At 38.4% G+C, this 26,029-nt stretch overlaps 1 protein-coding gene across 6 annotated transcripts in view; it reads right to left on the bottom strand.

Moving 5' to 3' along the window:
* The window catches only part of DAAM1 (dishevelled associated activator of morphogenesis 1), a 180,174-nt gene that overhangs the window by 79,583 nt on the left and 74,562 nt on the right, over window positions 1–26,029 (bottom strand). For all 6 annotated transcript variants that reach the window (XM_005561382.4, XM_073997469.1, XM_005561381.4 and 3 more), the window contains exon 3: window positions 1,356–1,445. In XM_005561382.4, the coding sequence (XP_005561439.1) occupies window positions 1,356–1,445 (90 nt within the window). The remainder of the gene's footprint in view (window positions 1–1,355; window positions 1,446–26,029) is intronic.

The raw sequence follows: 26,029 nt of genomic DNA, 5'->3' as shown, positions 1-26,029 counted from the left end.
TGGAAAATGAATGTGCTTTACATTTTTTGACAGTATTCAGTATAACTAATGACAATGCAGTGGTTCAGTCATCATGCATTCATTTCAAAGTGTCAGATGCTGGAGTTACAAAGATGGATAAGACATGGTGCCTTTTCATCAGAGGCATAAAGTCAGGTGGAGAGCCACTCACATAGGCTCACTGCTAGAGAGAGAATCCCTTTATTGAGTAATGTAAGATGCTCCCAGGAGAGTGGCACAGGGCAATTACACAAGGTAGCAAAGGGGGCAGGCGTGCTGATAGATGCCACATGGGACAATGGAGGTCCCAAGCTGCAGATTGGTTTCACCTAGTGAAAGGTTTCCCTGACAGTGGTGTCTTGAAAAAATATTGGATTATTGTATAGTTTGTTCCTGTTTCCCTGGGTCGGGAGTGAGTCATCAAAGTGTCCAACGCCTGTTGGAGAGTTAGGTGCTAGCCCTGCCCTTCCCACTACCCCATCCTGGTTTAAGTCTCTGTTGGAACAGAAGGGAAAATGGCAAAAGGTGGCCATGAACAGAATTAGTCCCCAAAATGGGTGTAGGGATATCCTCAGAATCTGCTACAGGGTTTAAAAGATGGCAAAGTGCACTCTATTTCAGGAGATACAGTCACCATGGAGTGATGCCTGGTGCCACAGATACTAGGGAATTAAGAAGAGTTTTGGTGTTTCACTGTCCCCTATATCCATTCTCCCCATCTCTTGAGGTAATAGAACCCCCAGATCTTAAATGGGAAGTGACTGCCCAGAATAAAGACTTTGGTCCTTTCAGTGGATGTGGCCATGCAACTAGCAGTGGGATACGAAAAAGAGTTAGGTGTATAACTCCAGGAATGTGTCCCTCAAAGTGGGAGCGGGGGAGCCTGTGCCTCCTTTCCTTTCTTCCATCGTTAGTTTGGAACATGAAGGGGCTGGAGAGTCACCTTGGCGCATGGGATGGGGCCATACCAGAGAGATGATGAAATGGAAAGTTGTCAGAAGGTGGTTGTAGAGGGCTGTGACCCCCATACCTGGTCCTAGACCACCTGTATACAGACTGCTGTGTTAAGAGCAGGGGTGGGGGGAATTTGCCTTGTGTAAGGAAACGTCATTTTGGGTCTCAGTTACATATGACTATGAATGATGGTTACAGGTGGAAAAGAGCCCAATGAAGTGTTGACAAAAATAACATCCAGAGAATTGACACTGACTACATGTAGCACCACAGCCACAACATAACACATTCAATCTGGTTTTCACATTATAAAGAGCTGTCCAATTCTAGTGGTGAAATGGAAAAGCAAATGGAATCAATGATTATTTTCCAATTAACCATAATCACAATGAAAATCTTACCTTTTTCTTGCTACAGTATATTTGCCATTTTTTCTCAGCTGGAAGTGCAAACATGGCTTCTCTGTGTTTGTCTGTGAGGTCCAGTTCATCCTGAGAAGAAAGAAAGTAGTGTTTCATAGGTTAAACGTTATTCCTGTAGGGAACGTTATCAGTATCATCAAAGAAGAAAAAAACCCGAAAACACTAACACATATTTAAATGAACTTGAAAAAGATCAAGAAGCTAAGTTAGGTATGTTTTTCCATCATGAAGAAAGCATGTCTCTGGCAGGGGGCTAGGCATGGGGCACAGCAAGAGGGATAAGGTAAAGCCCTACAGTCACCAAAGGTCAGGGGAGAGTGGACCAAGCATGGGCAGAATTATCCTGAGCTACTGTCTACTGCTGACTATGGTCCATTGAGCAGCAAAAGGTGTCAAACTTCAGGAGTTTAGAAATATTGGTCACGTTAAAGATGAGGGTTTGCTGGGATGGCTTCACAAACACTAACAGGCTGGGCCCTGAAGGGCTTGGACATGAGGAGGGGAGAAACAGACAAAGGCTGGGTGTGGTAACAGACAGTGTGTATATGGGACAATGGTCAGCTTAACAGAAGTACTGGGTTTCTGCAAAGGATCATCAGTTTAAAGGTTGGAGAGGTAGGGAGTGAATAGCGGAAAGCTTTAAATGCCAGACTAAGGAGGTTATTTTCTTGAATGAATTGAGACAATGAAGTTTTGGACGAGGCAGTGACTCCCTCATTGCATAAACACCAACTGATATTTACTCAGTACATTATGTGCAGGCATGTTCTCATTTACTGTAGTTCTCACAACCACCCCAAGTGGTCCACTCATTGCTACATCCACACTGATATAGCTTGCAAAAGTTTAGGCTGAAGATTGGCCACACCAGTTATTTAAGACTGCACACCTAGCAAATAGTGGAGTTGTGTTTTAAGCTTAGAACTGTTTAACTCGAGTCCAGATGTTTAGCCTTTCAGATCAGTGTTTGGAAACATTAACTTTATACTTATGTACTGCTTAGACTGAACCCTAAAGGAAGGCAATTTATAAATGTTAATAAGTAATGGATAATAATAACCGAATCATGAATATGAAGAGCTTAGAAAAAAGTTATTGGTGTTTAATAAGAACTTGACCCACAGTCTGTTATTTTTTTTCTACTTTTACTTTAGGTCCAGCAGTACACGTGCAGGTTACATAGGTAACTTGCATGTCACTGAGGCTTTGTGTACAAATGATCCCATCACCAAGGTGGTGAGCACAGTACCTGAAAGGTAGCATTCCTGCCAACACCCCCACCACCTTCCTGTTCAAGTCTCCAGGTTCTATTGCTCCCATCTTTGTGTCCATGTGTCTTCAAAGTTTAGCTCCTACTTATAAGTCAAAACATGTGATATTTAGTTTTCTGTTCCTGGGATGGTTCACTAAGGATGCTGGCCTCCAGCAGCATACGCGTTGCTACAAGCGACATGCTCTTGTTCTTTTTATGGTTGCATAGTATTCCATTATATACACCACATTTTCTTGATCCAGTCCACTGTTGATGAACATCTTGGTTGATTCCATGTCTTTGCTATTGTGAACAGTGCTGCAGTGAACATACAAGTGCATATGTCTTTTTGGGAGAACAATTTATTTTGCTTCATATATATATCCAATAGTGGGATTGTTGGGTCAAATGCTAGTTCTATTTTAAATTCTTTGAGAAATCTTCACACTGCTTTCCACAGTAGCTGAACTAATTTACATTCTTACCAGCAGCATATAACTGTTTCCTCTTCTCTGTAACTTCACTAGCATGTGTTGTTCTTTGACTTAAATAATAGCCATTCTGACTGGTATAATATCTCATTGTGGTTTTGATTTGCATTTCTCTAATAATTAGTAACTGATATGATTTGGCTCTGCATCCCCACCCAAATCTCATGTCGAATTGTAATCTCCATGTGTCAGGGGAGGGGTCTGGTGGGAGGTTATTGGATTATGAGGGCAGATTCTCCCTCACTGTTTTTGTGATGAGAGAGTGAGTTCCTATTAGATTTGATGGTTTAAAAGTGTGTGGTTGGGCCAGACGTGGTGGCTCAAGCCTGTAATCCCAGCACTTCAGGAGGCCGAGGCAGGCAGATCATGAGGTCAGGAGATCAAGACCAACCTGGACAACATGGTGAAACTCCATCTCTACTAAAAATACAAAAGATTAGCCGGGTGTGGTGGCACACACCTGTAGTCCCAGCTACTCAGGAGGCTGAGGCAGGAGAATCACTTGAACCTGGGAGGTAGAGGTTGCAGTGAGCCGAGATCGTGCCACTGCACTCCAGCCTGTGTGACAGAGCGAGGCTCCATCTCAAAAGAAAAAGAAAAAGAAAAAGAAAAAAAAAAACAGTGTGTGGTACTCCCCACTTTGTGCGTGCTCTCTCTCTGTTTCTCTCTCTCTCTCCTGCTACCATAGGAAAACATGCTTGCTTCCCCTTCTGCCGTGATTGTAAATTTCCTGAGGCCTCCCAGTCATGCTTCCTGTTAAGCCTGCAGAACTGTGAGTCAATTAAACCTCTTTTCTTAGTAAATTGCCCAGTCTCAGGTAGTTCTTTGCAGCAGTGTGAAAACAGAGTAGTACAGTGATTAGCATTTTTTCATATTGGCTGCATGCATGTCTTCTTTTCAGAAATGCCTCTTAATGTCTTTTGCCCATTTTTTCATTGGGTTGTTTTTTGCTTGCCGATTTCTTATAGATTCTGGATATTAGACCTTTGTCAGATACATACTTCGCAAACATTTTCTCTCATTCTGTAGGGTGTCTATTTACTCTCTTGATAGTTTCTTTTGTTGTGGAGAAACTGTTTAATCAAGTCCCACTTGTCAATTTCTGCTTTTGTTCCCATTTCTTTTAGAGACTTAGTCAGAAATTCTTTGCCAAAGCTGATGTGCAGAATCGTATTTCCTAGGTTTTCCTCTAGGGTTTTTATTGTTTTAGGTCTTACAGTTAAGTCTTTAATCTATCTTGAGTCAATTTTTCCTTATGTGAAAGAAAGGGGTCCAGTTTCAATCTTCTGCCTATGGCTAGCCAGTTATCCTACCACCGTTTATTGAACAGGATGTCTTTTCTCTACTGTTTGTATAGTCAACTTTGTTAGAGCTCAGGTGGTTGCAGGTGTGTGGCTTCATTTCTGGGGTTCTCCATGCTGGTCTATTGGTTTATGTGTCTGTTTTTGTACCAGTGCCATGATGTTTTGGTTTTTGTAGCCTTGCTGTATAGTTTGAAGTTGGCTGGTGTGATGTCTCTGGCTTTGTTCTTTTTGCTTAGGATTGCTTTGATGGTCCATGCTCCTTTCTGGTTCTATACGAATTTTAGGTTACTTTTTTCTAATTCTGTGAAAAATGACATTGGTATTTTGACAGGAATAGCATTGACTGTAAATTGGGCAGTATGGTCATTTTAACAATATTGATTCTTCCTATCCATGAGCATGGAATGTTTTTCCATTTGTTTATGTTGGCTCTGATTTTTTTCTGCAGTGTAATTCTCATTGTAGAGATCTTTCACTCCCTTGATAAGCATATTCCTAGGCATTTTATTCTTTTCGAAGCTATTGTATGTGGAATTTTGTTCTTTATGTAGGTCTGAACTTGAATGTTATTGGTGTATAAAAATGCTACTGATTTTTTCACATTGGTTTTGCATCCTGTAACTGTACTAAAGTTGTTTATCAGTTCTAGAAACCTTCTGGCAGAGTCTATGGGGTTTTCTAGGTATAGAAACATATCATAAAGAGAGAGAGTTTGACTTCCTCTCTTATTTTGATGCCTTTTATTTCTTTCTCTTGTTTATTTGCTCTGGCTAGCAATTCCAGTAGCATGTTGCATAGAAGTGGTGAGAATGGGCATTCTTGTCTTATTCCAGTTCTCAAATGGAAGGCTTCTAGCTTTTGTCCATTCAGTATGATGCTGGCTGTGGGTGTGTCATAGATGGCTCTTGCTATTTTGAGGTATGTTCCTTTGAAGCCTAATTTGTTGAGGATTTTTTAACATGAAGGGATGCTGAATTTTATCAAAGGCCTCTTCTGCATCTATAGAGATGATCATAAGGTTTTTATTATTGTTTATGTGGTGAATCACGTTTATTGATTGGCATATGTTAGACCAACTTTGCATACCAGGAATAAAGCCTACTTGATTGTGGTGAATTAACTTTTTGATGTGCTGCTGGATTTGGTTTGCTAGTACTTTGCTGAGGATTCTTGCATCTATGTTCATCAGAGATATGAACCTGAAGTTTTCTTTTTTTTTCTTGTGTCTCTGCCAGTCTTTGGTATTAGGGTGATGCTGGTTTCAGAGAGTTAGGGAGGAGTCCCTCCTCCTTGAATGTTTGGAATAATTTCAGTAGGATTGGTACTAGCTCTTCTTCATATATCTGGGAGAATTCAGCTGTGAATCTATCTAGTCCAGGGCTTTTTTAATTTTGGTCAGTAGGTATTTCTTTGTATTACTGATTTAATTTCAGAACTCATTATTGGTCTGTTCATGATTTAAATTTCTTCCTGGTTCAATCTTGGCAGGCTGTGTGTTTCTAGGAATGTATCCATTTCTTTGTGCACAGAGGTGTTTGTAACAGTCTCTAAGGATTTTTTTGTTTGTTTCCATTGGGGTCAGTTGTAATGTTACCTTTGTTGTTTCTGATTGTGTTTATTTGGATTTTCTCTGCTTTTTCCTTTATTCATCTAGCTAGCAGTCTATAAATCTTGTTTAATCTTTCCAAGAATCAACTTTTGGCTTTGTTGATTTTTTGTATGAATTTTCACATCTCAATTTCATTCAGTTCAGCTCTGATTTTGGTTATTTCTTTTCTTCTGCTAGCTTTGGAGTTGGCTTGCTCTTGTTTTTCTAGTTCCTGTAGGTGCATCATTAGGTTAACTTGAGATCTAACTTTTTGATGTAGGCGTTCAGCACAACAGATTTTCTTCTTAACACTGCTTTAGCTCTGTCCCAAAAATTCTAGTATATTTTGTCTTCATTGTCATTAATTTCAAGGATTTTTTTAAATTTTTGCCTTAATTTCATTCTTTATCAAAAAGTCTTTCAGGAGCAGGTTGTTTAACTTCCATGTGTTTTTATGGTTTCGATAAATCTTGTTGGTATTGATTTCCATTTTTATTCCACTGTGGTCAAAGAGTGTGACTGGTATGATTTTGATTTTTCTGAATTTGCTGAGATTTGTTTTATAGCTGAACATGCCATTCAACTAAAGAGTATGTGCCATGTGAGATGAGCAGAATATATATTCTGTTGTTGCTGGGTGGAGTGTTCTGTAGATGTCTATTAGGTCCAATTGGCCAAGCACTGAGTTTAAGTCTAGAATATCTTAGTTTTCTGCCTCAATGATCTGTTTAACACTGTTGGTAGGGTGTTGAAGTCCCCTAGTATCACTGTTTGGTTCTCTAAATCTCTTTGTAGGTCTCTAAAATCCTGTTTTATGAATCTGGGTGCTCCAATATTAGGTATGTATATATTCAGGATAGTTAAGTCTTCTTGCTGGATTTGGCCCTTTATCACTATGTTAATGCCTTTCTTTGTCCTTTTTGATCATTGTTGGTTTCAAATCTATTTTATCAGATACAAGAATAGCAACCCCTGCTCTTTTTTGTTTTCCACTTTCCTGACACTTCTTTTACTTTGAGCCTATCAGCACCATTACTTGTGAGATGGGTCTCTTGAAGGCAGCAGACAGTGGATCTTGCTTCTTTATCCAAAGTGCTACTCCATGCCTTTTGAGTGGGACATTTAGCCTGTCTACATTCAGAATCCATATTAATATGTGAGGATTTTATCCTTTCACTGTGTTGTTAGATGGTTGTTATGTAGACTTGATTGCATGTGCATATGTAGACTTCATTATCATGGCAGGTATTGTTCTTTTATTTCCATATTTAGCACTCCCTTTAGGAGATAGGAAATCTTGTAAGGCAGGTCTAATTGTAATGAGTTCCCTTAGCATTTGCCTGTCTGAAAAGGATTTTGTTTCTCCTTCACTTTATGAAGCTTAGTTTGGCAGGATATGAAATTTTTAGTTGGAATTTCTTTTCTTTAAGGATATTGAAAATAGTCCCTGAATCTCTTCTGGCTTATAAGGTTTCTGCTGAAGGTCCACTGTTAGCCTGATGGGGTTCTCTTTGTAAGTGACCTTCCTCTTCTCTCTTGCTGCCTTTAAGATTTTTTCTTTTGCATTGACCTTGGAGAATCTGATGACTATGTGTCTTAGGGATGGTTACCTTGCATAGTTTCTCATAGGAGTTCTCTGAATTTCTTGAATTTGCATGTCAACCCCTCTAGTGAGTCTGGGGAAATTTTTGTGGCCTATATCCTCAAATATATTTTCCAAGTAGCTTGATCTCTCTTTCTTTCTGAAATGCCAATAAATATAGGCATTCACATAATCCCATATCTTTGAGGTTTCATTCTTTTTTTTACATTCTTTCATTCTTTTTTATTTTTGTCTGCCTGTGTTACTTCGAAGGAATGGTATTCAAGCTCTGAGATTCCTTCCTCAAATTGGTCTATTCTGTTGTTAATGCTTCCAATTGTATTTTGAAATTCCTGTAGTGATTTTTTCATTTCCAGAAGTTCAGTTTGGTTCTTTCTTAAAAATGGCTATTTCATCTTTCAACTCCAGGATCATTTGACTATTTTCCTTGGATTGGGTTTCAACCTTCTCTTGTAACCAAATGAGCTTCCCTGCCATCAGATTCTGAAAGTCTATATTTTAGCCATTTCAATAAAATATGTAAATGAAACACAGTAAGATTTAGATCTCCAAGGAATATTTTAAAAGTCCCCCTCTGAATGGCTCTTGTATATACCTGCAGTTCTATAATACTCATGGACATGTAGGCTTAGGATACTGACTTCACATCTTATATTCCTACCTCTATTTAGTCATCAAGTCCTATTATTCCTTCCTTGAAAAACCTCATTTTTTTCCCCTTTGATTTTCCCTTTGTTTCATTCTCACTGAAACCACCAACACTTATGTCCTAATAACCTCTCCTTGGCTTCTGGCTACAGCCTCCCAGTGTTCCTCTTTGTCTTTCCAATCCTTCCTGCTGAACATGGCCAGATTTCTCCTAAAGAAGTGGTTTTCAAACATGAGCTAGCATCAGAATCACCAGGAAGGTTCCTTAAATCACTTATCATCCAGCACTTAGGATTGAACAGGGAGGAAAAGGTACAAGAAACTGCATTTTCAGTAAGTTTCCAGGTGTTGCTGCTGGTCCTAAGACCACATTTTAGAACCACAGCCTTAAAAATGGAGCACCTGTGCTGTTTTGAGCTCCCAGTTCAAAAAACTTTATTAGTTCCACATTGCCTACCAAATTAATTCTCCACTCCTCAGCCTGCCTTTGAAGTCTTCCATTTACAACCCCAACTGACTTTGCCAGGCTTGCTTCTAGTTATCACCTTACACAGTATCTTGTTAACACCCACACCTCCAGTGCCTAGCTATGGCCTAAAATATGCTAGTTCCCTTGGGAAGTTCATGATCATTTTAAGCCTCTACATCCTCATCTCCAGGAGAGGTACATCATTTCTCTTGCAAGGCTGTTGTGAGGATTGGCAAAATCAACTAAGCATGCAGTAATGCCTGACACAGAGGTGGCAACTGTACTGTTGTTATTTCATCATTTAAACACAAATCAATTGCTACTTTCAAGGGCAAGGTAAACAGTTATGTCACTAAAACACACACAGACAGTATTACTCCCTAACCACAAAACTAGCTATTAAGAATTTAAACACAATGAACAACCAGAGAAGTAATGAGGGATTTTTACAGAAAATTCCATTATGAGGGAACATGTTAAAAATGTTAGAATTTTGGCATACAGCTATTATATATGTGAAGTAATTATTTTTCTTCCTTTTTAATTTCCTGTTATTCATACCTGCTCGTAACTATTGATGAATGGCAAAATAATGGTGACATAAATCACTTCTCAACAATCAGGTCAATTATTCAAACAGCTAATAGTAACTTGCTTAGTTTGGGGTAACGTTTGGTTTGTGTGAGAGAGAACTGTACTATTAATCGTGCATCCTTTACTACACTACAGCACAGTTTTTGTTAACTGAGCAGAGGTGTAAAGACACATGTGATTCCAAAAACCTAGAAATTCAAAGCAAAGGGTTTTTTTTTTTTTTTTTTTTTTTTTTTTTTGAGACAGAGTCTCGCTCTGTCGCCCAGGCTGGAGTGCAGTGGCCGGATGTCGGCTCACTGCAAGCTCCGCCTCCCGGGTTTACGCCATTCTCCTGCCTCAGCCTCCCGAGTAGCTGGGACTACAGGCGCCTGCCACCTCGCCCGGCTAGTTTTTTTGTATTTTTTAGCAGAGACGGGGTTTCACCGTGTCAGCCGGGATGGTCTCAATCTCCTGACCTCATGATCTGCCCGTCTTGGCCTCTCAAAGCGAAGGGTTTTAATATAACTATGTTTTGCTGTTACAGGTAGATAACTTCTGCTTCTGCTGAGATGCAGAAATGACCAATTGTGAACTGAAAGAACACATACGAAGTAGGAATTAGGGGCAGGTGATTTCATGCAAGAAGATAATTTTCATTGAGCAAAAAAAAAAATTACTGTAGGGTCTCTGCATATAATATTTGATTACGTAAGAAAATGGAAAGGAATAAATGGGTACTGCTAATAGTAATAGCTAACAATTATGGAGCACTTTCTATTTTCTAAATAGTAGTGTTTTATATTGATTAATATACTGTATCCTTATAACAATCCTATAAAGTAGGTCATATTATTATACGATTTTCTAGAAAACTGAGTCAGAGTGGATTAAGTAGCTTGCTCAAGGCAACAAAGCTGGTAAACAGTGGAGGAAGAACTCGAGTCTAGACTGTCTGGTTACACAGCCTGTGTTCTTAACCACCACACTGTTCATTCTGTCAACACAGGTAGGTAAAATCATGACACTGATACAAACATGAAAATGCATCCATCTACTGAGTGTCTCTTAGCAAAAAGAGTGGGGGTTTGTTGTCAGATATCCCTGAGTTCCACATCTGGCTTTATGGCTTATGTAATCTTGCACAAGTGACTCAGCCCCTGAACTTCAATTTCTTCATCTAAAGACAGAATAGTCATATATTCCTGATAGTCATCTATCAAAAAAAATGTTGTTGAGTATCTATCTATTAAATTCCAGGCATTGTGATAGGTGCAGGGTTCAAGAAAGTATCATGGAGCTCAATCCTCATTCAGACAGAGGGGAAAGCAAATAGTCACACTAACTCAAGAATGATCAACACAATGAACAATCAGGGAAGCCATGAGGGTTTTTTACAGAAAATTCCATTATGAGGGAACAAGTTACACACTAAGTTTAGTTCCGAGAACCCACTTGTTATGGGGAAAGGTGGGACAGTGAAGAGTTTCCCCAGGAAATGTGCAGAGCTTAGAGGTAAATAGGAAGTAAAGAGGTAGAAAGCACTGCAGACAATGAACAGCAGCCTTGAAAGCCACTGTGGACTTAATTTTATCCTAAGAGCAATCTGGATTGGTGGATTCTAAGTGAGGAGAGTGACACAGATTAAATTTGACAATAACTGGAAGAACCTAGGCACAATGACCAGGATGTAATAATAAGACCCCTACTCCTCCATTCCAAAAGTATCTCTGCTCTGACTCATTTTGATTTCATAATATGGCTGAATCAAGCATGCAACACTTTAAGAGACTATCACAGCCTTATGAGATCAATCAACACTTACTCACTGTCCTACCCATTCCAGGACCAGGGCCAGACATTATAAAGAATACAAAGATGAATAACAGATCCCTGATTTCAAGGAATTCATAATCTAGTTAGGAAGACACGATGATAGAAAGCTTTACAGGTTCCCATTCTTTTCAAGATAAAGTCCAAATTCCTTAGCAGGTAAAGGCCCCTTCACGGCTTTTGCTGAACTTCCCACCTCCCCTCCTCCTCCTCCAACAGCAGCACCTTCTAGTGTATCTGAAAAGCAGGTTAATTGTTCACTGCATGTAAAGTCCAATTAACAAGAGTGAGGTCTCAAGAAGGCAAGTGAATTTACTCCGCAGCTAGCTTGGGGAAGGGGCACAAAGCATCCTGCCTTTAAATATGCCACTTCACCTTTGGAGCAGAAAGCGGACACCTTTATAAGGTAAGCGGGTAGTGAGCAAGGGCAAGGGGTCCCCCTGCTAGCCTGGTGTCTTATCTACTGAACAGTTGAGTTGGTGCCTTTCTGAGCAGAATTAAGTTGTAAAAGTGGCCAAGCCGGCATGCTTTTGATATGTCCTCCTGGTAGATGAAAGTCCCGAGGCAATCCCCAGAGGGTGAAAGATCTAAGGCTATTCCCTAGAGGTGAACATTCCATAGCGGGTGTGTTTTGGTTTGCAAGACAACTGTCAACTCTTGCAGAGAAATCTGTCTTGGGACAGAAAGTAAGAAGAACTCGTCCTGCAGGAAATGTCTGGTGAGGGGAAGGTGACAGGTTATATTTGCATTCTGAATGGCTAATAGGAAACAGGGAAGAGAGGGAAAGAGGAGAGGAGGAGAGAAAATAAAAAAAAAATAGTAACTCATTCCCTTTTTCTTAGAAAAACATGATAGCACTTAAAACTAGTACCTCTGATCACAAGTTATCAACTTCTGAAAGTTTGCACATGCTGTTCCCCTTTTCCAAGGAGCCCTTCCCACCACGTCTAAGAGGTAATCCTATTCATCCAAGCTTTTACAGGGCATCAGCTATTCCCTCCAGGTAGCCTATCCTGCCTTTCTGGGGATGAGCAGCTCCTCTGTGCTTTGTGGCATTTATCATATTGCTATAGCTATGTTATTGGTATATCTGACTCTCATTGTGAACTCATTCCCAACAGACACGAACTCAATTTGTTCTATTCATCTTTGCATTAGTTCCCAGTACCTAAAGCAATCTGACATAGCAGAAATGGAAAAAAAAAAAAAAAAAAAAAAAAGGAAGGTGTGCAGAAAGTAGAGAAGATGGGGAAGCTGGGAGGGAGGAAGGGAAGGGATATTGTAAGATATAGTGATGATTACTTTATTGTTTAGAGATAGGGTCTCTCTCTGTCATCCAGGCTGGAGTGCAGTGGTGTGATCATAGTTCACTGTACCCGTGACCTCCTGTGCTCAAGCCATCCTCCAGCCTCAGCCTCCCAAAGTGCTGAGATTACAGGCATGGGCCACGGCACATGCCCAGTGCATTTTAAAGATTAAAGCCTATTATTTGAAGTAAAATGCACATACAATGAAATGTACAAATGTTAAGTATACAGTTTCTGAGTTTGGCAAAGGTATACATTGAAGAGGTTGTAACACTTAACACCTCAGAATCTAGTGGTACCATCTTATACTCATGTCAGCAATACATGGCAGTTCCAGATACTCCACATTCTCATCAACATTTGGTGTTGTTTTTTTTAAATTTTACCTCTTCTAGTTTCTGTTAAGTATGATCTCAATGTAGTTTTAGTTTACATTTTCCTAATAACAACTGGTGCTAAACATAACTTTTCACATGTTTACTGGCCATTCATGTTCTTTGTGAAATATCTGTTCGAATCTTTTGCCCATTTTTATTGAGTTGCCTGTCTTATTTTTACTGATTTAAAGGAAGTCTTTATATATCCTGGAAACATGTCCTTTGTTAGAGGTATATATTGAGAATACTTCTCCTAGCCTGTGGCTTGCCTTCTCATTTTGTTAATGATGTATTTTGATCACCACGTGTTTTTTTTTAATTTTAATGAAGTCTAATTTATCCATTTTTAAAATATAGTAAATGATTGTAAATCTTCTCTAAGAAATTCTACACCTTACAGGTTAAAAAAAAATTGTATGTTTTTTTTCTGGAAGCTGTACGGTTTTAGTTTTAGCTTCTATGTCTGAATCTCCAGTCCCTCTCACAGACCCTTCTTCTGGATAACACTCAGTATTTCTTTAGTTACAAAACAGCTGGATTGTTTTTGCCTTGTCTCTTCTAACTATGCATATTCATTTAGATAGGTTGCCAGGCAAGGAGGGCAATGAAAGCAAAGTTGATGGGAGAAGAAAAAAATAATGGATACAAAACAATTTGAAAATCATTCTTCAAATTACTTCAAGGTAACATTTCAGGAGATTTTACATTTTGATAATTAAATACTAAAGGAAGCATTCATGAAAAATAAAGCAATTAGTATCACTATATCTCAGTAGTACCTCTTTACATGAATTTCTTAGAAAAAGTAGATGTATAGAGGCAGAAAGCAGATGATTAGGGCTACAGCAACGGCAGGGATGACAGCAAACGGGCACAAGGGGAGATGGGGTGCTAGAAGTGTTCTAAACTATGGAGGTGATGGTTAACAACTATAAACATTTATTAAAACTCAAACTGTACAATTACAAGAGGTGAATTCTATAACATATAAATTATCCCTCAATAAAGCTGTCAAAAAACAAAATCAAGCCTGCTTGTTGGAGCCCCAGGAAAACAAACAAAAAATTCTATGTAGACAAAGTAGAAAAAATACAGCCTTGTATAGATATAGATAGTAAGAAAAGAAAATTCTGTTTGAACATTAGATAAACCAAGGAGTTGGTTTAAAAGAGAAACTGATTTGGAAAGAAGCATATGAAGAAGGAGGAAAGAAAACTGTGTACACCTTTTAAAGTAAGTAGCTCAATCTGGGAAATGTTACAATTTCAGACACAGCATTCCTTTGAAATCAAAGATCACTTCCTTAAAATATCCTTATCCTTTCTTTGAAAGTTACATAAATTCTATTAGTGTGTATTCCATTTAGGCCAAGCGACAGGCAATGTTTCCCCCAAGGTCCCTTAGTAATTAAGTGATATGTTAATATTAACAAGAAGTCCTTAAGAACCTTTTCAGTTTTTTCTGTTTTCCCCCCTAATACTGGCACTACAGAAGAGTATAGTAGTGCTTTCTTATTCTCTAAATTCTGAATTCGCTTTCTGCCATTTCAGTTACCTCCAGCCAACTGTGGTCCAAAAGTATAAATTAAGAATTCTAAAAAAAAAAAAAAAAAAAAAAAAAAAAAATCCAGAAATAAAAAATTCCTAAGTTTAAAATTGTGTGCCATTCTGGGTATTGTGATGAAATCTCACGTGGTCCTGCACAGGCCATGAATCACCTTTCATCCAGCATATTCAGGCTGTATACATTCCTTGCTCGTTAGTCATGAATATCTAACCACTAGCATCCTCATGGTTCGAAGATCCAGGTTCACCGCAGCAGATGATCCTCCTCCTGACATTTCATCTCAAGGTCAGTAGTAGGCTAACAACACTACCTCCTGATGCCTATGTCATTCACCTCACTTCATCTGATCACAGAGGCATTTTATCATTTCACATCATCACCAAAAGAAGGGTGAGTACAGTAAGATATTTTAAGAGAGGAGGAGACTACATTCACATTAACGTTTATTACAACCTATTGTTACAACTGTTCTATTTTATTATTAGTTATTGTTGTTAATCCCTTACTATGCCTAATTTATAAATTAAAGTTTCACATAGATATGTATGTATAGGAAAAAAACATAGTATATATAGAGTTCAGTACTATGGTTTCAGGCATCCACGGGGGAGGGGAGGGTTTTAGATGGACCATATCCCCTGCTGGTAAGGGAGGACTACTGTACCAGATCATCTATGAGTTAACAGCCACGTTTTTCACTATGACTACAAACAGATATAACTACTGAAACCCCAGGAAGCACCTTTGTTGAGTATAGAATCTAGATCTTACTACACCTTAGACTTGGGTGGCCTAACTCCTTTCATTGGTCACAGAATTTTTTTTTCATGTTATTCTCTATGGATAGAGTTTTAAAAGTCAAAGGAAAATGATTTAGCAAGTGGTAAAAGGAGAAGCCTTTGCATCAAACATCATGCGTCTCCAGAGAAAGTTTCAGTTTCTCAAAAACTAAAACCAACAGATTAAAAGGCTTTTCTTCCTGGAGATGATATTAATTATGCTTTTATATATTTATATGTTTTACATATTTATAATATTTTGGAGAAAATTTTTTTTTTATTATTAAGAAGGACCTCTGAGGGAAGCCCAGCTGTGGGAACTAAAGTTCTAGGTTTCATCTGTAACAAAGTGCATTATTAAGCCCCACTTCTAAGAGATTCTGTACAAAGAAACCTCACCAACTCCGCACTGTAGAATAAGCAGGCAGTTCTATAGAGAAACCTACATAAATCAGAAAACAATTGGCATGGTACAAATCAATCGAAGGAAATGGATTGATTTGCTAGATAAAGCAAGGGAAGGAATTTTGAAATAATATACAATAAGGGTCTTGAATGAGTTGAAAGACTAACACTCTGGAACAAAAAGCTCTTTTCAGAGATTTTAGCTAAACTGAAATATGGGATCATTTAGAAAACCTCTAAAGCAATATCTAAAGCATTTATTATTTGAAAATCTACCTAATCATTAGATTTCAATGAGATAACATTCAAGTTTTTGGCTAATAAGATAAGTCACCAAGAAATTCAGGATATCTATTTCTAATAAGTTAACTAACTCTTTACATACATACAAATATATATTTAGAGAAGGTCTGAGGACATTCAAATAATGCTTGAGGTGGGGGAATGGGCGGGAGGACTAAGAAAAACAAGAGAAAGAAGCTAAGACAGGCCCTTGAGGTTAGCCTACCAATCAACTCATTATTTGTATGTGGTTGTGTTTGGGGGTTTTGTTTTTTGTTTTTTGTTTTGTTTTGTTTTTTAATGGTCCTTGATAAGGTACCTGGTCCATCTGACTCAATGTACAGAGTTCACAGAATTACCAACCATTTTCTTACTCAGATAAGTCTAACTTGTACTTTTCAAATTAGATACCTCAGATATTTGTCCAGAATAAACAGGCCCAATTCACCTATCCCAATTCCACCCAGAAAGGGTTTCCCACAAGCCCAGCAGGCTGCAAGCCTCCCGTTCATTTCAAGGATACACTCAACATTAGCAGTGCCTTTTCTGAGTTTAACCCTCTCCTCCCACCCCACAACTCAACACTACCAGAAATAAGTTAAGCCCCTGGAGAGGCACCTGGGCAGACCTCAAGTCACATGACGTGGTGATAGTACATCATCAAGGGGAAGAAGCTGTGACCTAAAGACACATGACATGGTGATAATACATCATCAAGGGGAAGAAGCTGTGACCTAAAGACACATGACATGGTGATAAGTACAACATCAAGAGGAAGAAGCTAATGGCAGATTGAAGGGTGATGCTTTGGCAGCAAACAAACAGAAAACATTTTTATAAAATGCATGGAGAAAATGTACTATAAAGCTATGATAATTCATTAAATATATACACATCCAGCCCCATTACAGCAAATGACCATCTCATCTGGGAGTCATGAATTGCCAACGAAGCACTTAAAAGTTAACCACAATGACCCTGAGAATAATATTTTAATATGATGGTGGTTAGAAATCTGAAAGCTAGATAAGATTTTTGTCAGTTTCCATAGAGGTGCATTCAGTGAATTATTACCTGCTCCTAACCAGTCAGGAAAAACAGAAATGGAAAACAAGAGCGAGCTTTAAGCCCTAAAAGGGATTGGTAAACACAGAGAACAAACCTTGGAGGTTTTCAGCCTGCAAAATTTCTGCCAATATTCTTAGTCATTATATGAAATACCACAATATGACTCACCACCACCTACACAGTAATATTCTCTGTGTCTGACAGACATGTTTTCATTCGATACATAAAAATAAGAAGTGAGAAACACTGCAAGCAAAGGCTGACTAATAGAAATAATTTCTAGTTTCTTACTACCAGTGGTTAAGCGTTTTACACTATTTTCTTTTTTCTCTTAATAGCAAGCAATGCAAACTATATTCAGTTGGCTAGACAAAGTCTGCAGCTAAACACACAGGCTTTTTGTTCAGCTTTTTTACTGTTCAACTAGAAACTCATTAGAGTGACTTTAAGTTTTAATAGTCTGCATCATCAGCAGTTTTCTGGTAATCTAAAATAAACTTGCTTCTAAACATGTTAGAATCATCTCCCAATATCCACCCAAATTTCCAGTATTTACACCTATAATCTAGTACAACTTCAGTTGACAAGTCTTACTAAATTGTTTTAAAACTTTTAAGTTCAGGGGTACATATGCAGGTTTGTTGTATAGGTAAACTTGTGTTACAGGGGTTTGCTGTGCAGATTATTTCATCACCCAGCTATTAAACCTAGTACCCATAGTTATTTTTTCTGATCCTCTCCCTCCTCCCACCCTCGACCCTCTGATGGGCCCCAGTGTCTGTTGTTCCTGAAAGAGAGAATTTCTAAGCAGTGTTTTCCTAATTGAATGGAAGTACTTCATCTCTGGGGATATAGCACCAGCTGTAAAGTGACAGACAAGAAAGGTACCCTAAGTCCCTGTGGACAACCAGCCATGAAGCCAAGTTCCACACATGGCCACCTCCTTCGATAGCACCAACACTGCTCTTGCCGGCCCAGGGCCCTCCGACACCCTCAAGAGGCTTGTTTGGCTGCTCATCTGACACTTTAAAGCTTTAATTGAGTCAAAAGACAATCTAGCACAAGAAGTCTTCCCACATTGGAGCTATTTATTTTACCACGTAATATACAGTAGAGAGACTTTCAAAGAGAAAGAATGTTTCTTAAACATTATCATCCTTATCCTTTTAATCTGCTAACTTTCATGCCAGCCACTTTGGTGTCCCCATTGTAACTAACATTTTAATGAGGAGGAAGTGTAAAACAGGATGACAGCAGGTGGATAGGGTGCAGGCAGAGTATAATACCAGCCCAAACTTATCACCACTATGAGAATATTAAAATACAAACCCAACTGCTGCAGGATTTAGCAGTTATTAATTCATGCATGCATGCATACATTCACTCAAATACTTATTGTGCATCTCATGTGTTATGTTTCTGTAATTAGTTATGCGTCCATTCATTCAGGCCCAAAACATTCATTGAGCACCTACTCTGAACCAAGCACTGCCCTAGGCCCCCAGAATCCTGAGTGTGAGAAAGTCAGATATAACACCCGATCCATTCTGCTCTCTGAAGGTGCAAAGATGCATATATATAGTGGATTAATACAATGAGTTATTCATATGAGAAAAAAAACTATCTGATTGTTGAAAAGATGGCAAAAGATTCTGACTTTTCCTTCTACATTCAAGAAATGCCCATTTTTCCTGAAAACAAGTCATATACATATTATATATATAAATGCCCATTTTTCCTGAAAACAAGTCATATACATATTATATATATATTATATATATACATATTATACATATACATATACATATTATATATAAGTCATAAACATATATATCAAATATATATATACATGTCACATATAAATTCTGAGTTTTCAGTTATTGGTTTAATTTAGTTCTTAAATATTGCCCTGAGTAATGAAATAAACAGCTAGCAGCTTTCAGATCTTGCCAACAAATTCATTTAAAACTGAACATAAGAAAAAATATTGCAACTTTTTTAGGAATCTGGTTTGCCAAGGAACAAAACTTCTAGCTCTTCACCCATAAGCCAGAAAATCATAACTAAAAGATATAGCTGGTCAATGAGCTCTTGTAACACGCATCAAGAACAGCTTGAAATTCCAGAAGAATTCTGGGAATTGAAGGTTGGGGTGGGGAGGATTCCAGACACAGCGAGTAAAAATATTCAAGGACAGTTCAGACCTGAAAAACACCATCCATGGTATTGAGCAATTACCTCCCAAAGGCCATGTCACATGTGTTTTCTGAGAGCAAACGATGGTGACTAGACAATTCCCAGAGCATCAAGATATATTCTTATGTACAGTTAATTGCACAAACTACCAGATCCTTCTAGCCATTACTGAAACACATTTTAAAAATTACGTTTAAAAGCTTACCTAAACCACACTACTTATGAAGATCAAATTATTCCTTCAGCCTTTTGACACTTATATTGGCTTATATGAGGACATACAGAGAATGGGAATGTCAGTATACTATATCAACTTTGTATAATTTGCACGTGGTAGTATAAGGACTAAGTTAAATAGTCAGATTTTAAATTGTAGCCAAAAGCTAAGTAGGTCCATACTATTCAGGGTCTCTTTGGGATTCATTTTAATGAAAATCATCAGGACCAAGAGGATCCATAGCCATTTTGTCAACAGCATTATTAATTCAGAGATGGTTTTATAGTACCGTATTTCTATTTAAATACAACGTTTTCATGTTTCTTTCCTCCATCTCTTCATGCCCACTCATTTCAGTCTCCTTGATCTAATATTAAGATAGAAGAAGCATACAGAAATAAATAATTGAAATGGTAACAAAATAATATGAAGTCAAAGTCCAAATTTAACAGCCTGTAGGAAAGGATATTTGGAATGATCTCGGTAAGATAAAATATAAATTTAGAACTAGAAGGAATAAAATGGTTTTATGGTTGTATCTTAAGCTTTACTGGAGGTGTTTAATGAATCAGAAGATTAGAAGGAAACTTAAGAAATCATTTTGACCATCTTACTGTCTCTAAGCAGAGCGGACTTCAACCAGTACAAAGAAATGTATAATGCCACTGAAATGAGAGTCTACTGCCAACCCTACTGTTTTAGGAACAAAGCAACGTTCTATTCAGAAGTACAGCAGATATCAGCAAGCAAAACCACTTATGTCAACATCAGCCTATATCATAAACCATCAGTTGTTCTCAGGGCCAAAATAACTGATCAAGTCCTAGATATGAGATCATTTTCCATCACCTTTAAATTGACTGTATCTTGGCAGCAGTTCACATTTACTCAATAGGAATTTTAGCACTGCACACATTTAAGCCCATATCTACATTCCAACTTTTGTTTGTGACATACAGCATATCTTCATACTATTCTGAGCATTTTCCTATGGCACCAAAGTCACCAAGAAATGCCCCACTGTCAAAGGAAGATCTCTCTCCCACCCTCCCTCTCTCTCCTACATATATACATACATATATATACACACACACACACATATATACATACATATGTGTGTGTGTGTGTGTATACATATATATATATATTTTTGAGGCAGTCTTGCTCTGCTGCCCAGGCTGGAGTGCAGTGGCCCAATCTCAGATCACTGCAACCTCCGACTCCCAAGGTCCAAGCAATTCTCATGCCTCAGCCTCCTGAGTAGCTGGGGTTACAAGCATGCGCCACCATGTCTGGCTAATTTTATTAATAGTAAAGATGGGGTTTCACCATGTTGGCCAGGCTGGTCTCGAACTCCTGGCCTCAAGTGATCTGCCTGCCTCAGTCTCCCAAAGTGCTGGGATTACAGGTGTGAGCCACTGTGCCCTGCCAGTCACTGCACCCCCCCAGTCACTGCACCTGGCCAATATATTTTAATTCTCTGTCAACTGATTATTTCCTTTAGCTAAACAAAAATTTTCTCTTTTTAAGCTTTATAGGTTTGTCAAATAAAACCAACTTTTAATCTCATGGAAACAGAACAATTTTAATATCACTTCCCTCATTAGATTCTGAATTTTGGCTTCCAGATAACTGAATACTTTGACACTATTGTAGACATATATCTTTGAAGTCTTATATGGTCTGATTTTCTCTGCGTAATTACAGAGCAATCCTTTACACTCTAATAAAGAAACAATAGATTAAAACTACGACTCTTTACAACCAGTTTTTTTTTTTCTTCTATCAGTTTAAAATGGAATGTTCCTACCATGCAATTTTTTTCACCTTTCTTGGGGACTGGGAACTGAATAGCTCATGGTCTTCACATATAAGGCAAGTTTTAAAAATAAAAAGATAAAAAATGTTGAAATTTTCATTGATTTTGGTAACAAAAGAAGTACTTTATTATTTAAGAGAGCTTAAAATAAGCCTCAGTCATAACAGAAATTATGCTGACAGCCTGAGAAAAGGAGTAACAATTCACAAGACTGGTAGAAGAACAAAATGTGTACCCTGGTATCCTTAGGACTAACTTGGGTTCCTGTAGCTCCTTTCATACCAAAGTGACTTCAGAATACACGAAAAATGAAAAGATTACTATGTAGGCTCTCAAGTGAATTCATTTGGCATAACTTACCTTGACTGTGAATTTATCTAAATCTGATAATATCATCTAAATTCTTTCATTTCTGCTATCTTCATTTCTCAAATTCTATGCTGATGACTAATCCTGAGAATGTCCTCAGTACTTAATAACATAGGCCTATAGTAATTATATTTATGATTATATTTTGATGGAACACATCTTATCATCATCCTACAGTATCCACCATCACTACCTTCTCATTGGGATTTTAGTTTTCCTTTTAAATTTCCTTGGTAGTATAAACGGTGGTTTTGTGACCAGTGATGAATTTCACAACAAGTTTAAAATATTTTACATTTCCTGGAAGGCACAGCACTCTATTATCCTCAAACATCAGACCCACTGGCCTAATAAATGGAAGTCTAAGAATTGGATTTGAAAGAAGGCAGATTAACCAGAAAATAGTATAAAATGGAATTGGAAACATTTCAGGCTTAGAAAAACTTGGGTTCATACTGCATATTATTTCCAACTAGCCATAAATTTACAGTGATGTAGTGTATTAGAAATGAAAGTTCTCCTCTAAAACTATGAAATGGATTCCAAATATGTGTGTTGTAAGAGGTGAGACTGACTACAATACACTTCAAGAATAATAACCAGACTTGTTTTAAACCTGGATTTCTTACCTAAAATCTCACACAGGAAAAGCAGTTGGACATTTTTGCATGTTTCACTCATTAAAAAAGCTGAGGGTCATAGGAACAAACTGTGAGAAAGACATCCCAATTCCAATACCACTGTTGCTATGAAATATTCTGCAGGAAACCCTTATTCTTGGGGTATGCAGAAGTCTATCGCAGGGGGACTCCTGGTAATTCTCTTTGTCCTTTTCTACTTCAAAATTAAAGTAGCCAAAAGAGGTGCGTGTTGTAACAAAGAGGCACCTCACATCAACTACTGAGCTCAAAGGAAAACATATTCAGAATTGCTATGGTTTGGATGTTTGTTCCCCTCCAAATCTCATATTGAAATCTGATCCCCAATGTTGGAAGTGGGGCCTAATGGGAAGTGTTTGGGTCATGGGAGAGGATCCCTCATGAATAGATTAATTTCCTCCCTCAGGGTTACTGAGTTCTAGCTCCATTAGTTCCCTGGAGAGCTGGTTGTTAAAAGGAACCTAGCACCTGCCACCCTACCCCCATTGCTTCTCCGGCCACCTGATATCTGCACATGCAGGTTCTTCTTCGCCTCCACCATGAGTGGAAACAGGCTGAGGCCCTCACCAGATGCAGATGCTCAATCTTGAGCCTTTCAACCCTGAAAACCATGAATCATAATTTTTTTTCTTTATAAATTACCCAGCCTCAGGTATTCTCTTTATAGCAACATAAAATGGATTAAGATAAGAATCTACCCAGGGATACATGACACCTATCATTAAACTTACCAACACCTCACAAATACCGAACAGAACCATGGTTATTTTTGTAAATTTAACCAGACAGCAAAATATTTTGATGTACCTCATTATATTTGGTTCACTGAAAAAATCTGTAAGCAAACAGAGGCACTTTTCTCTGGTTCAAGGAAGAATTTGATATATATGTTTAAGTCAACAATATAATCATCCCCAACACACCTTTCCCAGGCTTGTCTCTCAGAATCTCCAAACCCTGTAACTTCCTGTTTTTTATGTGTCATCTAAACTGAACTTCTTTCAGTTACCTGAGCCTTCCATGCCTTCTCTCACTCTATAGCACTTACACATGCTGTTCTCACTGTCTGTAACACTCTTTTCTTTCCTCTGTGCCTTCTTGTTTTTCACACCTCACATTAAGTCACTTTCCCCAGGAAGCCTTCCAAGACCCTTCACACTGGGTTAGGTAATCATGGGGGTAGGTGTGAGTGAACAGCACCCTCCTTCCCCAGCAAGGGAATAAAGCTTCCTCCCAGACAAAATGTACTGCTTGAGCAGCACTTCCATAGCACTTGATCACTTTGAAAAGATTGCACATTTAGTTGCCTTTCTCTTCTGCTAGACCTTCAGCTCTACAACATCAAGGATAGGTCCATGTGTCTTTTGCTCACCAGTTACCTCAGGATAGGCAGAGACAGTCTCTTAACATGCACACATCAAAATAAACCATCAGTCGACTAATGACTCATTCTTCTGTTCACTCCAAGGTAAATCGTCTATTGCTAATATTGAGATGAAAAAAGTTACTTGAATAAGGATGATTTATAGAGTTGTCACGCTTACAACTCTTCAGATAGGTTGCTTGAGATAATTTAAGACCTTTAAAAATCTGTAGAAAAGAATATCACTGAATCTTATTTTAATAGGTGAGTGTTAAACCTCATATTGGTTATATTTCTTTATTTTGACTGAGGCAGAGAAAAAAGAGGAGGACTGGGAGAGGGGAGGAAGTAGAAGTGAGAGGGAGAGGAAAAAGTAAAAAAGAATTGATTCTCAAAAGGTATAAAATGTATGGTTAGCAGAGATTAAACAGACTCTTAGTTTTATTTGTAAATATCCCAAATAACTTAAAAACTGTTAGCAGGAAGACTTTAATTCTATTTGACAACTCACACACACACAATTCCCGAGTTATTTTGTCCTCAGTTCTTTAGGAGCTACAGAACAGCTTTAAAAGCAGTTGGCTTATCAGTTGGTAGGGGGTGAATAAGAACAAGTGTTGGCAAAGATCTGGAGAAACTGGAACCCGCATACATTGCTGGTGGAGATGTAAAATGGTGCAGTCCCTTTGAAACAGTCTGAAAGTTTCTCAGAAGTTCAACACAGTGTTACCATATGACCCAGTTAATCCCACTCCTACATATATACTCACAAGAATTAAAACATGTATCTATGCAAAAACTTACATATGGATATTTATAGTAGCTTTATTCACAAGGGCCAAAAATTGGCAACAGCCCAAATGTCCATCAATGATGAATGGATATAAAAAATGTGGTAGGGGCCAGGTGCGGTGGCTTACACCAGTCATCCCAGCACTTTGGGAGGCTGAGGCGGGCGGATCACGAGGTCAGGAGTTCGAGACCAGCCTGACCAACATGATGAAACCCCATCTCCTAAAAAAAATGCAAAAATAGCTGGGCGCAGTGGTGCATGCTTGTAATCCTGGCTACTCGGGAGGCTGATGCAAAAGAATTGCTTGAGCCCAGGAAGTGGAGGTTGCAGTGAGCTGAGATTGCACCACTGCACTCCAGCCTGGGTAACAGAATGAGACTCTGTCTCAAAAAAAAAAAAAAAAGTGGTATATCCACATAATGGAATGTTATTAGACAAGAAAAAGGAATGAGGTACTGGTACATGCTATAAGGTGAATCTTGAAAACACTACGTGAAGTCAAAGAAGCAAGTCACAGAGGACCACATATTGTATAATTCCATTTATATGAGCTATCCAGAGTGGGCAAATTCTCAGAGACACAAAGAAGATTAATGTTTGTTAGGGGATGTTGGGATTAGGCATGAATGAGGAGTGATGGTTTATGGATTTCAAGGTTACATGCTAGGGTGATTGCTAAAAGTGATTTTGGCAATGGTTGCACAATTCTATTAATATGCTAAAAGCCACTGAATTTCACACTTTACATAAGTGAATTATTTCTCAATAAACCTGGTTTGTTTTGTTTTTTTAAGTTAAGCAGGATAAGACTAGGAAGACAATGCTAAGTCCTGAGGTAGGACTAATTCTGATTCCCCTGGCTACTGCAGGGAGCCTACTACAGAACAAGGTGCTCCACGCTGCCCACCTTCTTCAAAGATTCATACAGCTGACCTCCTATTGAGGCTTGCTTTATTAATGAGGTGATATGGTTTCAGTAAGCAATTCTGAAAGAACTCTACTTGGTATCACTTTTAAAAACATCAAATGAGTGACTCATCAGATGAGGCAAAGGAAACTAGCTTACAACAACCAACTCTGATGACATGCTTTCTAACAGATAGGTTAGACCCACATTGGCCTGCTCACACCAGGGCAGATTTACTTTCAAGAAAAGGAAAAGCTGAAATATTTGCGTAGAGTGTTGTGTCTAGAAGACACTAGAATTATCTCTCATCCCTCTTGCAGTATTAGTCTGTGGGGTGTAAAGCATCTATTAGCTGCCAGACTTTTTAAAGGTTATCTTCTTTCACCTCTACACCAACCCTATCAGCAAGAAGGTATTATCTCCATTTTATAGGTAAGTAAACAATTAAAATTCAAACAGAAATCATCTTAAAAGAAGATTTCCTACACTACACAGCGGGCATTTGGGGAAAGTGTTTGACTCCAGAGTCCGGGCACTGTCCACTACCACATGTGGCCTCCCTCTGCTGTACCAGACCAGAGGCAGAACTGCTTCAGCTACTACTCAAGAGAACCTGGAGCAGAGGCTTGCCGCAGCTTTGAGCCTACCTCTCCTGGCCAGGCCACCCCTGACAATTGAATAGATTTGTAGTCTTAGTCCCTGAAGTCAAGAGTAGATAAAAATTCATCCTTCACTCACCAGGACAGAAACAAACCTCAAGATAATTTGTTTTCCAATGGTTTCAGCTT

Source organism: Macaca fascicularis, chromosome 7 (genome assembly GCF_037993035.2).
Source record: "Macaca fascicularis isolate 582-1 chromosome 7, T2T-MFA8v1.1".
NCBI lineage: Eukaryota > Metazoa > Chordata > Mammalia > Primates > Cercopithecidae > Macaca > Macaca fascicularis.
Note: the sequence above shows the minus strand (reverse complement) of the source record. Positions and strands in the feature narration are given on the sequence as shown.